Here is a 14,248-nt window from a genome sequence, read left to right on the forward strand (position 1 = left end):
ATTCATTCAGAAGACAAGGTGCTTCCAGATTAAGATCGGTTCTTCTGAATGTTCACACAAAATGACAATATGACATGCATCTGCTCAGTTAAAAAGAACCCAATACATTAGGACACAGAAATAAAAACAAACTATTAGAACCATATTGACATTTAAAATGTGCACATGTTTTTGGACGGTGAAAAATAATGTATTTGCACACTATAAAAAAAGAGAAAGACAACTCAGGTCACAGCAGAAAACCTTTGGATATATATCTTTGGGTATATTCAATTTACAAAATCTCCAGGTTTGATGGTATTTGAAGAAACCCATCCATTGGCAGGAGATCCCTTGATCTCCTGACATATCATTAGACATCATAACTGTTTTGATGGCAAAGGACAGACCTGCTTAACGTTAGGCAGCTGCACGCAGAAAAAATATATATAATTTGCAAAAATACAAGATACAGTGTCCTGTGAAGCTATGAAAATTAAAATATTTGCAAGTGCAGACAGGAAGGAGAGAGCAAAGGCTCGGGATAAGTTGTTCTTAAGTACATTGTCATTAAATTTTTACTCAGATATAATAAAGAGAGACTTAAATCCTCAAACAAAACGCCACTTTATCATGATTGATTTTGCTGTGACATATAATAAATTGTTGTCTTTCTTTTGTTTAGTTTTTCTCATTTGACTCGTGAGGAAGTAATGGAGGCATTTCGCGGCGGTTTCTGCGATGCAGAAACACTGGACCTGGTGTAAGACCTGGAGAACCATGGGGGTGTGGACAGAGCATCATAATGACCAAGCCAAATATTTGTGTAGTTCATATTCTGAGAGCATAATGAAATCCTTTTACAGAAGGCATCACTGGAATCTGGACACTGATTTTATGCCAGGGAGAGCAGGTTTCAGTGGGCTCTGCTGTTTCGACTACCCTGCTGGTCCCCAGCGGCCCACAGCGAATTGAATATAGAGCCTTAAGTTCAGAATAAGAATGAATTCTGGCTCTGTTTGACATATGATGAGTGCATTAGAAAAACTGTAAAATAAATGCATATTTTGTCAGCAGATGAAGTGACAGTTATACAATAGACTCAACAAGAAGGTTACCTGTGAACAAGCTTTCCTGTCTGTTTTTACTGAACACAGTCATAGTGTGTCCTGTCCTGGAGGAGCAGCTTCAGGAGGTAAATTTTAGAGTAAGCCATTTAAATGTGCTTATGCTGTATGCTGGAGTTCAAATGTATGTCAAACAACCTTTTGGGGATGTTGGAACCAATAACTTGTCAATAGGTTGTGAATTTCTGTAACTGAGAACACACAAAAGGGACACAGGTTCTCTGATTTTAAAGAAGCCTTAGAGCATTCATTAGGGCGCCATTTTTTACTTTGCAAATACTGGAGATCACACTCTGATGAGGGATACCAGACTACATAATTTAATTTAGCTTTAACCAATTAAAGCATAAGACTTTCAGGCAAACTCTGGCCAAGGTGATAGTTTAAGGCAGGTGTTTTGCCCTCTGTTTAGCTAAATAAAACTTGTTTAGAGCCACATATTTTGCATGGCTTTTTGGAAAGGACAACTTCTGACATCTGCTACAGGAAATTTGTGTCCTTTTCTAAGAACCATATTTTTTTGTTTTGTTTCTATTTTAAGTTAAAAAAAAAAGAAGAAAAACTAAACTTTTGCCAATAGGGGGTGAATTTTCCTAAGATGTTGACATTTGTGGAAAATTATGTAAAGAAAAAAAAATCCAAATAGTTTTTAACATGGCTCTAAACAAATATTATTGGTAATTTTAGTATTACTATATTGTGAAAATTTAATGCGATTTTTTCTTTTTTTTTTTCTTTTTTATAAAAAGCTGCCAAAACCTGTGTTTACTATAATATCTAAACTACTTCCTGGTTCTTCATCATTTCTAGTGGAAGTTATTAAGAATCGTTGCACAAGGTCCGATGAGGCTCAGGAACCGCAGGTTGCAGACACATGGTTTAGGTCAAGTCAAGTCACGTTTATTTGTATACCACATTTCAGCAGCAAGGCAGTTATAAAAACATACCAGGTGGTTGCAGTAATGCACCAATTTGTTGTTTGCCAACAGCCAATAAAACTTTTTGCAGTAGAACAGGACAAAGAAGTAAACACATGACATTATTATCCAGGCCTTTCAGTCCTTTCTTTAACATGACATGGATACACTTGTTAATATTTCAGTTTTTTATATTTTTTATTTACTTTAAAGATAAACATTTGTGAGACTTTGGCAACAATATATCAAGATAAAAAAATTGGCCCAATCCATTTTACATCCCCCTCTTGCACTTCACTCCTTTCTTTTCATTGGCTGTTGGCAGCAAGTTTTACAGCTGAGTCAGTAATCGGTCCACACTGGTCGACTACGTCCAGATTTGACTTTTAAAAATTCAAATAAAGGTGATTGAGGATGGGTTTGGTATGTTCCTCTCACAAACTAACAGATTTTTGTTCCAGTGCCCGCTGGCCCCAAGTAGTGCAGACTGGTTCAAATTTTGCCCAACGAAGACAAAAAAAATCTTCTAGTATGTTTTCACCTGCAGTAAGCCAGATCGTTTTTCAGCTGAGATAAAACTGCCACGCCACACTGTGTCTCCCCTTCTTTCTCACTTTAAATAAACCATAAAACTCACATCACTGCTATGTGATCTTTTTTTTTAAGGGAGTCAAAGGATGGACTGTCAGGGTAGGAAAATCTGGAAATAACCGACAGAAATTGAACGCACCACATCTCAAAGTGTCTGCTTCATTATTCTGCACAAATTTAAGATTTCAGCTTTTCAATTTTTAAAACTACAAAATGTTACATTTAACTGGTACAATTTGCATACGTGAAGCATTTTGTTAAATAAGCAATCAAAATGGTTTTGTTTGCTTATTTGTACAATGTAGCTAATTACATTTAGTTTTCCCGAGACTTGTCATTTTGATGTAACAGTTAATGTACGTATGCAGTCATTTATGTCAGATTTTCTGCTTCTGTTTACATGCAGATGTGGCTTGACAGAGATAAAATTTTAAGTGTTACTCAACAAGTTTACACTGTCCTGCATTGAGCAGCTCTCCCTTTTACGAAGACTCCCTCACCTCCACACAAGAAAGAACATAAAGCTGGCAGCAGATCACCTACAATGCTGCTCATCTTAGAGTTTCTTGCAACATATTCTGCAAAAACGTTGGAAGATTGCAACACTGCAGAATTCAAAACTAAGAAAAACAACACTGTACGGGAACATATTTCACATTTCAGCAATTGTTGTTGTGCACAGTGCTGACAGTCCGGGCCGGTCCGGTCTCCAAGCCTACCCCAAAAGAGCTGCCTCCCAACCCCCCTGCCCCTATAGGTTATTCTGGTGTTATTATGAGAGGTCAACGTGCTCATTATGGTTGTGGCAAAGATTTTCGGGGTGGCTGTCTTCTTCATCACGCCAACAGCGGGAATGCTTTGTTGACGAAATCTCAGCGAAAGGAAGAAAGATAAACATAACGAGGGAGGAAGAAGCTGTGAGTGAATTATGCAGACAGAAGTTAGTGTGAAGAATGTTATGTGAGATTAAACAGTAAAGAAAAGAGCAGTAGATATAGGATAAGTCGATGCAGCTCAGTGTGACTGTGTGTATTCGTGTGCTTGACCATTTTCCGCACCACAGCGTGTCATCAAACCATCCACAGGAAGGAGACAAAACCAGGAACACAAGCAAACGGACTGAACCACCTGTAAAGGGAAAAATACAAGCCACCGAGACACTCCGCACACAAACACACACGTCTGCGTGCTTTCCACACTGTCAGTTTCACACTCGTTCCTTGTATGAACAGCCTTCTTGTGCTCCGTGAAGCTGAGAGAGACAGCACTGTCTGGGTTCGTGCCGCCACCTTGGTAACCTCTGCAAATGCCCAACATGGAAATGCATGTACACAGAGGCTGTATTTATACAATGTTTGTTTGTTGGGTGGCATTATGTTGTTGTTGTGGTTTTTTTTATGCAACTGGACTTAAAATAAGTCGATTGAAGATAATTATGTGATTAAGATGACAAAGATAATATGGCTTATTACATATGTAATTTAGTGTACTTACACAAGTAAAGAAAACTGTATTAAAAGGACGTGTCTTTCATATTTACAAAGCCTTGTAAAAGTTTTCAACTTATTTACTGGGAGTTTTTATTGATGAAAATGAAAATGTTATTGCAAAAAAAAAAGAGACTGGAGATTGATGTGCATTTCATGCAAACTGACCCTTTCCCTGACCTTGAACACAGCATCCCTACAAAGAAACATGGTGGTGGCAGAATCAACTGTGGGGATACTGTTATTCAGCAGGTTAGGGAAGCATCATCAGAGTTGATGTAAAGATGGCTAAAATAAGACATAGCACACCTTCTATATTTGTATTAATAAATCATAATTAAAAGCATCCATCATTTACATCCACTGCACATCTGTGTTATGTGTTATATGTGTGGGTTTATTCTTTGCAAAGCTTAGAGATGTGCAAAACTGCTTATTTTGGTACTTATCTGATACCAAGTAGTAAGTAGAAATACCAATACTACTTACACTGATATTTGTTACTTAACTTCGATGTATCATCAAACTTCTGACCTTCAGTAAGTTTGGCTTTACTAGGGTTTTTATTTTGTGGTTTTTCCTGTAAATTATTTTGTTCAAATCTAGTATAGAATTTGGTTAAAGTTTATAGGTGTCTATAGAATATTTTAATTGTGTGATTTTTAAAAAAAATAAATAAATAAACCAAATTCAAAAAAATTCTAATTTGAGAGCAAATCACAACAACATTTTTGCTGGAACACTTCAGCTAAAATATCAATCTGATACTGACTCCGATTTGGTATCGATATTTTGGATCATTCCGCCCACCTCAAATCCATGCACACTTTCTGTGATGTGTAAATGTAGACAGGTCTGATACTTCCTCTCAGATCAGGCCCAAGGACGGACCGGACTACTTCCCAACTAAGGAGACATCCACTCAGCATCTGATCTAGGCACTGTACTTATTTAAAACAGCACCAGCATTTAGATAAATATAAACCATGAGAAACTTGTGAACACCCGACCAAGCCCAGCGTCTAGTTTTCTTTGCTTCAAATCCGCAAAACACTTTACTGGATGTTTATCTGTATGTACAGCACATAGTCGACTGTAAACAGCGGTATCCAAACAGGCTGTGTTGCTGTTACTCTTGTCATTCATCAAAGAAGAGGCTTGTGTCCTCACCAGGCCCAGGCTGCAATTTGGGCTCAAGGCGTGGCCCAGCACCCATTGGGTTGTGTCCGCCCTGCGTACCAGTAATGACCCCTTCCCTATGGGGAGCGTTTGATCTGGGCTGCCTGTGAGCTTCGATGAGGACCTATTTCGGGAACGTGGGGGGGATAAAGGGAGCTTTCATACTTGGTGCCAATGACCATAATTAAGCTGCTTTAAGGGGTGGCAGTGAGCGCACTAGCAAGCACAGAGTTTGTAATTTTGAAGATGGAGGCAGAGTGGCTCATTGGAAGCGCATGGGAGGGTCAGGTGGCACCCAGTGCTGAAACACAAGGCCCCGCGTGTGTGCGCGCGAAGGCCTGTAAAGTAAATGTTAATGACTTGTGTCCATTATCACCCACCCTTGTGGCCGGCTGGCCAGCAGCCTGAGGTCAAAATGAGAGAAGCTCACCATAACTGAGACAGCCTGTCAGCCTTACCTTCACTGTGTGACTAAAGACGACCTTTCAGTTCAAAACGCCTGCAGCCAGTCAGCTCAAAAAGTAAGCAGGACGTACGTACGTGTCACCTCCTTCGCTATTTATCCACTAATTTTGGAGAATACACCCTTCATCTGGGTCTTTGCTGTAATAACAGACTCGGAGTGCTAACATTTAGTCAGAGTTAAACTTTAATTCCTCCCTATCTAGGCATCATTCCAGTCTAATCTCTTTGATTAAATTACCGACTAAGTAGATCTCTATTTGGGTTTACTTTGAAGAATATTAAAATTGTGATTTGACGGAGCCCGATCAAATATGTGTTTCTTAAAAATGCTTCCCATTTGATCAGGTTTCACGAAAAGGTAAGCTCATTGTGTTATTGAAATATTGAATTATTTTAAATATTTAGTTATATTCACTACTTATATAAATAGGTACAGATATCTTTGCTTCAAATAGTTTTCCTTATTTTAATATTTTTGTAGATGTATTTCCTAATAGTTGAAAACTGTGACATTTTTTAATATTTCCTTTACAAGTTATTGTTTGCATTCATTCTGTCACTTGAGCATAACTAACCCAAAGTCGCTCAACTTTTCCATATGCTGAATAAAAACTATTCTGAAAAGTTGATGAAAAAAAGATACACATTTAAACCCGAGAGGGTTGCAAAGCAATAGTTATTCAAAACTTTGGGGGAGATTTATCAGATGTGGATGGGAGTCAGTGCACATCATGTATCAATCCCTTGAGTTCATCTCCTCCTGAGCCAGAAACTACGTCAGAAATCTCTTAGCTAGGGTAAGGATAAAGATGAAGGGAAATTTAGCATTTTATTTGGAAATCAAGATCCTGGAGTCTTAAAAGAAAAAGTGGAGAGACGCAGCATCTGACTTTCTGAAAGTCCAGAGGGAAACTTCCACAGTCAGTAATGATTTGGAAAGCCATATTATTCACTGATGGTGTGTTTGAGTGGCCAGCAAAACTGGCCTAAAGTGTTCAAGCAGTTAATGTGGAGAGTCTTCTACTGTCTAGAGGAAAATGAGCACATGAACAGTTTTCAGTAGGTCAGTTTTTCTGTATCCAGTAAAAATTTGCAGAAATATATATTCAAAATATACAGCTTACTGAAAGAGTATTTGACATTGGGTATGCAGCTGCACATTCAAATTAATGTATTAAAGAGAAAAATAGCTATCCACATCAACCTGCCCCTTAAACATAGTTATACCAAAATTGGCAGCAACGACAGGTATCTAGCATAACAATATGCAATGAGCCATTGTTCTAGAGCATAATCCAACATATTCTCTCTGCACTTTTTGGGATTCCATCAATTATTGCAAGTCTGAGGAAGCAAACGAGCCCCAGACGCTGACAATACCACCGCCATCTTTGACTTTCACATGGATCTCTTTTTGACATTAATGACAAACTTCATTTAAAAAGGGACAATGTACAACTCAAACATAAATGTCCAGATGATAGCATTAACTAATTTGCATCTACTGTCCCTTGACAATTTACAAAAATGTATATTTTCAGAAATATTTTTTAAATGAGTTTTAGTTGTGGTTTTTAAGCAACACACACATTGTCCAAAAAGTGTGCCTTTTGTCTCATCAGTCCGCAAACGGTTTACCCCCAAATATTGGGAAATATCAAGGTAATGTGTTAAAAGCAGAAGTGCAATTGTCATGCTACAGTGTGGTGGATCAAATGCAGACACGGGATGTGATGGTGGATGCAGTAAGGATGTTTGAGAAGTGAAGCTGAATCTTCCTATAAAAAGTCCAGAATCCAAAGACCAAAATAAGGTGACATGGTAGAACCAGGGAGGGAAATAAAATAAAATAAAAAAAAACATGGGCATAAAGAGTATAAAGAGTAGACAAAGATAACAAAGTTACGCAGTAACAAGTTAATGGATTAGCTCTTTAACTTTTAGCAGAGAGGTGATCACGAAAGCAGGGAAAATGAAACAGATACCTAGACACAGAAGACTTAAAGGATACAACTCTAAGCTCACATACATAACAGTGCAAACCAAACATCTAACAGACAAGTGCTTATGTTTATTTCTAGTCAACAATGAATATGATCTTGGCAACTGGCAATCCAATGAATGCCATTTTTGTCTGGTCTCTTTCTTATTGTTGAGTCGCACACATTTATCATAAGTAAGGGCTCCGGGGCGTTAGATGCTCTTTGTTCTTTTGTGACCTCCCAGATGAGTGGTTGACATGCTCTTTTGGTTGGCTGGCCACTCCTAGGGAGGTTCACCGCCATGTCTTGTGTTCTCCATTTGTGGATAACGGTACCCACTGTGGTTCTTTGGAATCCCAAGGCCTTAGAAATGGCCTTTCCAGATCAGTGGATGTCAACGTGTTTGATTTTCGTCTATTTTTTTTAAATTAATTTGGATTGAGGCATGTTGGTACATATATATATATTTTTAATGATTTCTTGAGTCACCAAGTCTGGCAGTAATCAGGTGTGGTCATAAAAACTAAACATAAAACATTAATGACTTAACATTAGTACCAGGAGTTTTATGTTTAGCATTCAATTAAAATAAATAAAGCAATCTCTAAGGGGAGAAAATAGGTATTCACAGAACTGTGTTCTTCTAAGTGGGACAAATCTGTATATAAGTTTTATTTCTAGACTTTAATAACTCAATATTTCAAACACAAGCTGACCACCAGTGGCATCACAGTTTGACAGCCTCAGGTGCAGCTATGGATAGACCCGCTTTGTGCGCCCTGGAAGCACATCCACGTCCAGCCCAACTTTGTCACCGTGGTTCATTCATATGGTTAACCAGAGTTTTTGGGACAGGATCCGTGTGGCCACCCCCTGGAGAAAGAGGCGTGTAGTTGCTTTCTCCAACCGCTGGGCTTGTAACTTGACACCTGGCTGCGCGGTTCGTTTGCCATCGTTTTTACCCTCAGAAAAATCTATTTAAAAAGGAAAGCGATGAGTCCAGCGCTTCTGACTCCGTAACCCCGCTCAGAAGAACCCACGCAGCTTTCCTCACCGGCCGCAGCGTCCCTCAATCTGGATCGGCATAAATGAATGAGCCACAAGGGAATATCGCCAGACGATCGCAACCTGGAAACTCTCTCTTGTCAAACAAGACAACCAGGAGGATTCTATGTCGAGCTTGACAGGCAGCTCAGCATGACTTTTTATGTCTGGAACTTCATCTCAAGATTGTCAAATGCGTGAAACGGCGGCCGGTGTTTTCTGCCCCCCTCGCAAAGGAGTCACGCTGTGATTAACGGATCAGGTTTTTGACTGGCAGGACAAATGAATACAAATGAATTTAGGCACCCGAAGGAGAGATTGCAGAACCTCTCATCTAGATACAAAGTAAGTAAGATTTTTTTTTGTGTGTGTGTATGTGTGTGTGTGTATGTGTGTGTTTGATGCTTTTGTGGGATCCGTTCAGACACACGGAGGGGTTACCTGTGATACCGGTTTGCTTTGGTCCAGGATTGATGTCCGCATGGGGGTCAAAGGAGGTTCTGAATATTGATCAGACATTTTCCATAGCACATATCAATGCGATGCATTTAGCGTTGCAGCAGGAATTAGTTAGCCTAAGTCATTATTAAAATAAAACATGGAAGTTGCGCAATACTTGTATAATTCTTGCATTTCACGTTTACATGTTTTTTTTATGTTGGGAAAGGTAAATGGTTCAGTCTTTCATGCAAGGTTAGCTAAACTGACTCATCTGACAACACAGGGGGAAAAAAAAGGGTGCAAGTATTAGGACCTATAAAATGTAATGAGTGGCTCATCAGCATCCTCTGCGCCGTCGGATATTTTCCACCTTCCCGGCTATTCTAAGCGGCCACTTTTACGCACTGACAATAACGCATTAGTGCTTTAAAGAAAATGCCATTAAAACTAACCTTAGAACTCCTGGCGATAATATAATTTAATTTAATTTAATATGGAATTAGTGTTGAAATTGTGATGGGGAAAAAAGCTGCAAATGTCCACAGATAGACTGGTTCTAGCTATGAATGAAAGGCTCATTCATTCATTCATTCATTCATTCATTCATTCATTCATTCATTCATTCAGTCAGTCATTCAGTCAGTCATTCAATGTTTAGGACATTCATGCTTTTCTCCTCACGTTATTTGCTGTAAGTTATTATATTTTTTAATCATCTTCAGGGATGTAACCACTTTTATGTTCTTTAATAACACAAATAGATGATCACAGCTGAATCATCAGAACAAGTTGTTGGGCTTCATCCGCAAATGCTTTGCCTTTCCGTGCTGCTGATGTAATTGCGCAATAAAAGCAATCTACCTGCGTTGTTTTTCAGTAGGCGTCCACGAGGTGTCGCCCTTTATATCTAATAGCTTTTGTACAGGTAATTGTTTTTAGGGGTGTGGGGGAGGGGGTTTAACTCCCAGTTTTAGCCCTGAGAGTTAGCTGCAAAATCAAATTCAGGTCTAATTTGGCAATCAGTTTCCTAGCCTTCAGGTCTGCAGGTGTTTATGCATCATTTGCAGGACTGAATTAGGTGGTGACTGAAATTAGTCACCAAGTGAGCACAGACAGACCTGGTGATGGATGTGTGAGTGTCCTTCACATTAGTGTTGCTAGTGCCTACTCATCCATAGGAATTTTCCGCACCGTGCGTGTACTTAGGTGTGTGCGTGTGCGTGTGTGTGTGTGTGTGTGTGTGTGTGTGTATTCAGGAGGGAAGGATGTCCTTTGGGAAACCTTTGCATGGAATCAGTCAGTAGTCTAAACACATGAACAGAAATGGAAACTATACACTGGGCTTTCTGTGTCTAACCCGTACACTCCCCCCAGCCCTCCTCTCAATCCACCCGACTGTACCTCCCTTCTGCAACAAGCCAACCTTCAACTGATGTCTGCAGAAAAACAGTGCAGGTTTCAAGACAGTAACAGTAAAACCATTGCAGACTTGGTGTCTACAAGGAATGTAAGCTTTATTAATCCCTGTTAAAATTACATATATTACTTGGATACTATAAAAACACAAAAGGAATATGTATGTAATGATCCAGTTTCATCAACTAGGTCTGCTCCCGAAAGAGAAGTCTCAAACAACATAAAAACCACCGTCTGTTTTACTGGATAACGTTATAGGAGCCTTTGCTCATCCATCTTGCATTTTGTCCACTCAGCTTACGGTAGAATTTCCAAAGCGAGTCATGTCATTGCTCATAGCTGCAGCAATAAAACCACACTAGTCTGACTGTAGTGATGTTAGCCTTTCCAATTTATGACTCATTTCGAACAAAAAAAAAAAAAATCAATTTCTGTGCAAAAGGAAAACCCCTTTCTGTCACGGGCACTTCTAAAGCACCCTAGTAGAAATCTAAACAAGCTACTGAGAATTTTGAATAAGCAGAAGCTAAGGCAAGCAGTGCCGCTTCCTGGGTAAACTTGTTCCAGTCTTCACAGATGCAAACGGCCCGAGGAATAAAGCGAAAGTTGTTTTTACTGCAACAACCAGTGGTTTCATGACTCGATTTCAGAGGATGGGTTTCTCAGTTGATAAGACAAAATCAGACTGTAATTACCTTGGAGTCATGCAGATAACGCACACATAAACACACGCACACACAAGCACACACACGCACACACATCCTGTGAAAACCACAGCCACAGCTGTGTGTGGGGATGGCTGTGATGAATCTTTATTAGCATCCAGGGGCTGAACGAGCAGAAGACGCAGACACCACAAATGTACATGTTGCACACATGCTCTGATTATAATTATCCAGGTCTGAAGGGGATTCTGATGCTTAGACTAATTGTTGACTCCTTTAAACACAGGGACAACTCTTTGTTAGTGGTAGTGCAGGTAAATACATTTTAAGACAGCTACCTTCATTACTTTCTTTCCCACATTTCTGTATTTGGAACCCTGGTTGTCTGCCTCTCTGTGGCCCTCTAGGCACAGCTGCAATACACATTTCCTCCTCCAGTATGTGTGTGTGTGTGTGTGTGTGTGTAACCATGTGTGTCTGGATGACCTCCAGCGGTAAACAGTGGCTCCCCTGCCTGTCACTACAGCTTGGTCCCCCTATTGAGCATTCAATACTAACATGGGCCAGTCTTTAGGTTCTGCTGCACAGCTGACCCTGTAGAGACTGCTGAGAGAGATCGTTTTGTTTAGCTCCACGTGTGAAATGCATATTGGTTTGGGAAAATAGAGTTATTGGATAAGTGCATGGTCGTATTTTTGCCTCCAGAACCCACGACCTGCGGCCCTGTGTGTGTTTGTGTTTGGGGGGGTTTTCAAAGAGGTGCTCTAAGTGCTTTTGCAGAGTCCCGCTTCCCGTTGTTACTCCCATGGAAACTCAGTTGCTGACAGTTGTTTTTGTCAAAGCTTGTGTTTTGGTTTGATGTTAACGTTAATCTCAGGATAATTTATGAATTTGTGCTGTGTCCAGGTTTCCGAATAACAGCTCCTTGAACTGACAGTAATTGTATTAGTGTGACACAACAGAGAAGGGTTCTTTGTAAATATTCTGTTGATTGCTAAATGCACGATTCCCATAAAGTGAAAAAGAGTATTTTCACTAGACACAACTATTGCTCAAATAACCAATGATAACCTTACTTGACCTCACCTTTGCTCATTGAATACTGGGATAGAGAAACTGAAACTTATGAACCGGCTGGCTTTGATTACTCCTGCTAACTTAACTGCTTTGTTTATTTTCAACAAAGCAGTTGAAAATAAACAACTGCTTAAGTTTTCCATCTTTAACGTTAATCGCTAAAGATGGAAAACTTAAGTAACACAAGGCACTGATGTCAAGAGAGGAGCAATCCACCCAATCCTGGTTTAGCAGAAGTTGACAATCCCAACATATATATATGTAAAATTCTGATAAGGGAAACATGAAAAGTGACACACACACACACACCTAAAAGATGTGACACGATTTCACGATCCACAAAATCTCTTTCATTTCCCCACAGGCTTTTTTTAATGCACCTGCACACATGGCAATGTAATTGTGTGACAGCCGATTTGAAGATCCTGGTCTAAATATGAGCTACTAACTTTGAATGAAATTGAATAGGTGCAGAAGTGCAAAGCAAGGTTAGTCATTCTAGAGACTTTCAGATGTGTGTGTGTGTGTGTGTGTGTGTGGAAGATGTTGTGTGAAGCGATACGTCTTCAAGCGACTCCTAAAAATAGCAAGTCTGAGGACGATCAAAGTATGCTAGGTAGGGCTCCCTTGCATCCAAAACTTACTCAAAGCTGAACAACAATAGGTGTAAATGGCCATGCTGACTCAGTGTTTGATGGTGTAATTCTAATTATAGTTAGGCTGTGCTCTAAGTATATCGCTTAGGAAACTCCACTGGTTTACAAGCCTAGGACTGGAACACATTTAAGATCGGATTGATGTCATTTTTAATTCCATTGATGTGTTCTAATTGTGGTAATTGTTCATTGTTGTAGTTAATAGCAGCAACAACACAGGCCAGTTTTGTTCCTAATAGCGTTGTAAATACAGTTTATTATTCTCAATTATATGCATTCAACCGCTAAACCCAGAGACCTCATGTCAGTCTTTTGAAAAGATAAGCTATCAGAGATGCTGATAGACAGTTTATACCTGCAGCTTTTACTCTGCTTGATGTATTTGATAATCTGGACTTTTGGGGGGTGTTGGGACTGGTCAAAATTTCAATCCTTGGAAACATTCTGGTTGCATTTCCAACTGGGAACTTGAAAAATCCTATTAGTTTTATTACGCACTCACATTTTGAATGCCAATTAGAGCTGCACAATATATCAAATGACAATCAACATTGCAATGTGAGCGATACTGATGTAATCATTTTCAAGAATATTGCAATTAGTTGTTTTCCTAATACAACAAAGTGCTAATGTCAATGATATATTTGGCAGGTTGCATGTAGCAAACCTTCCCTTGGTGCCCACAACTCACGTGAATATCAGTGAAAAAGATGCTACAGCTCAGAGAAAGTTGTTGAAATATTGTGGTGATGAAGAAGAAGATGCAAGATTATTAAGAAATTCACAATATTTTAACCGGATTGCGATTGCACGTTTCCGCATTATCAAACATAAGACAGCCTTTAAAGAAGGATTTTAAAACTACATGCTTTTAATCAAATGAAAATGAAAATGAAAGAAAGTCATACTGTAACTGTTTCCTTTTTCTAACACTGCTCTTCTTTCTTTTACCAGGAGAGCCCTATTGCTCTGTGCAGTTTTATATTGTACTTGTTACCTGGGACATACACAAGAACACTCTGAAGGTAAGACTCGTTGTTCATCTCCATTCATTTCATATTTTCCTTTTCATTGTGTGTTTAAAAACGTTAACGCAAAAGGAAAAATATGTAAGGCTGAGGTGATTTTCCAATTATCCTTCCCTGTTCAGTAAATCTGTGGAGAGTTCAAAGCCGTGACAAGATTTCTTTGTGAATTTGGGGCAGCTGTTGCTATGATAATC

General features: G+C 39.3%; 1 protein-coding gene across 1 annotated transcript in view; it reads left to right on the forward strand.

Moving 5' to 3' along the window:
- Positions 1 to 8,621: 8,621 nt before the first annotated feature.
- The window catches only part of col27a1a (collagen, type XXVII, alpha 1a), an 89,995-nt gene continuing 84,368 nt past the window's right edge, over positions 8,622 to 14,248 (forward strand). The window contains exons 1-2 of the mRNA XM_016681452.1: positions 8,622 to 9,116; positions 13,981 to 14,051. Of these exons, the coding sequence (XP_016536938.1) occupies positions 9,064 to 9,116; positions 13,981 to 14,051 (124 nt within the window). The 5' untranslated portion in view covers positions 8,622 to 9,063. The remainder of the gene's footprint in view (positions 9,117 to 13,980; positions 14,052 to 14,248) is intronic.

The sequence above is a fragment of the Poecilia formosa genome, unplaced genomic scaffold (genome assembly GCF_000485575.1).
Source record: "Poecilia formosa unplaced genomic scaffold, Poecilia_formosa-5.1.2 Scaffold282, whole genome shotgun sequence".
NCBI lineage: Eukaryota > Metazoa > Chordata > Actinopteri > Cyprinodontiformes > Poeciliidae > Poecilia > Poecilia formosa.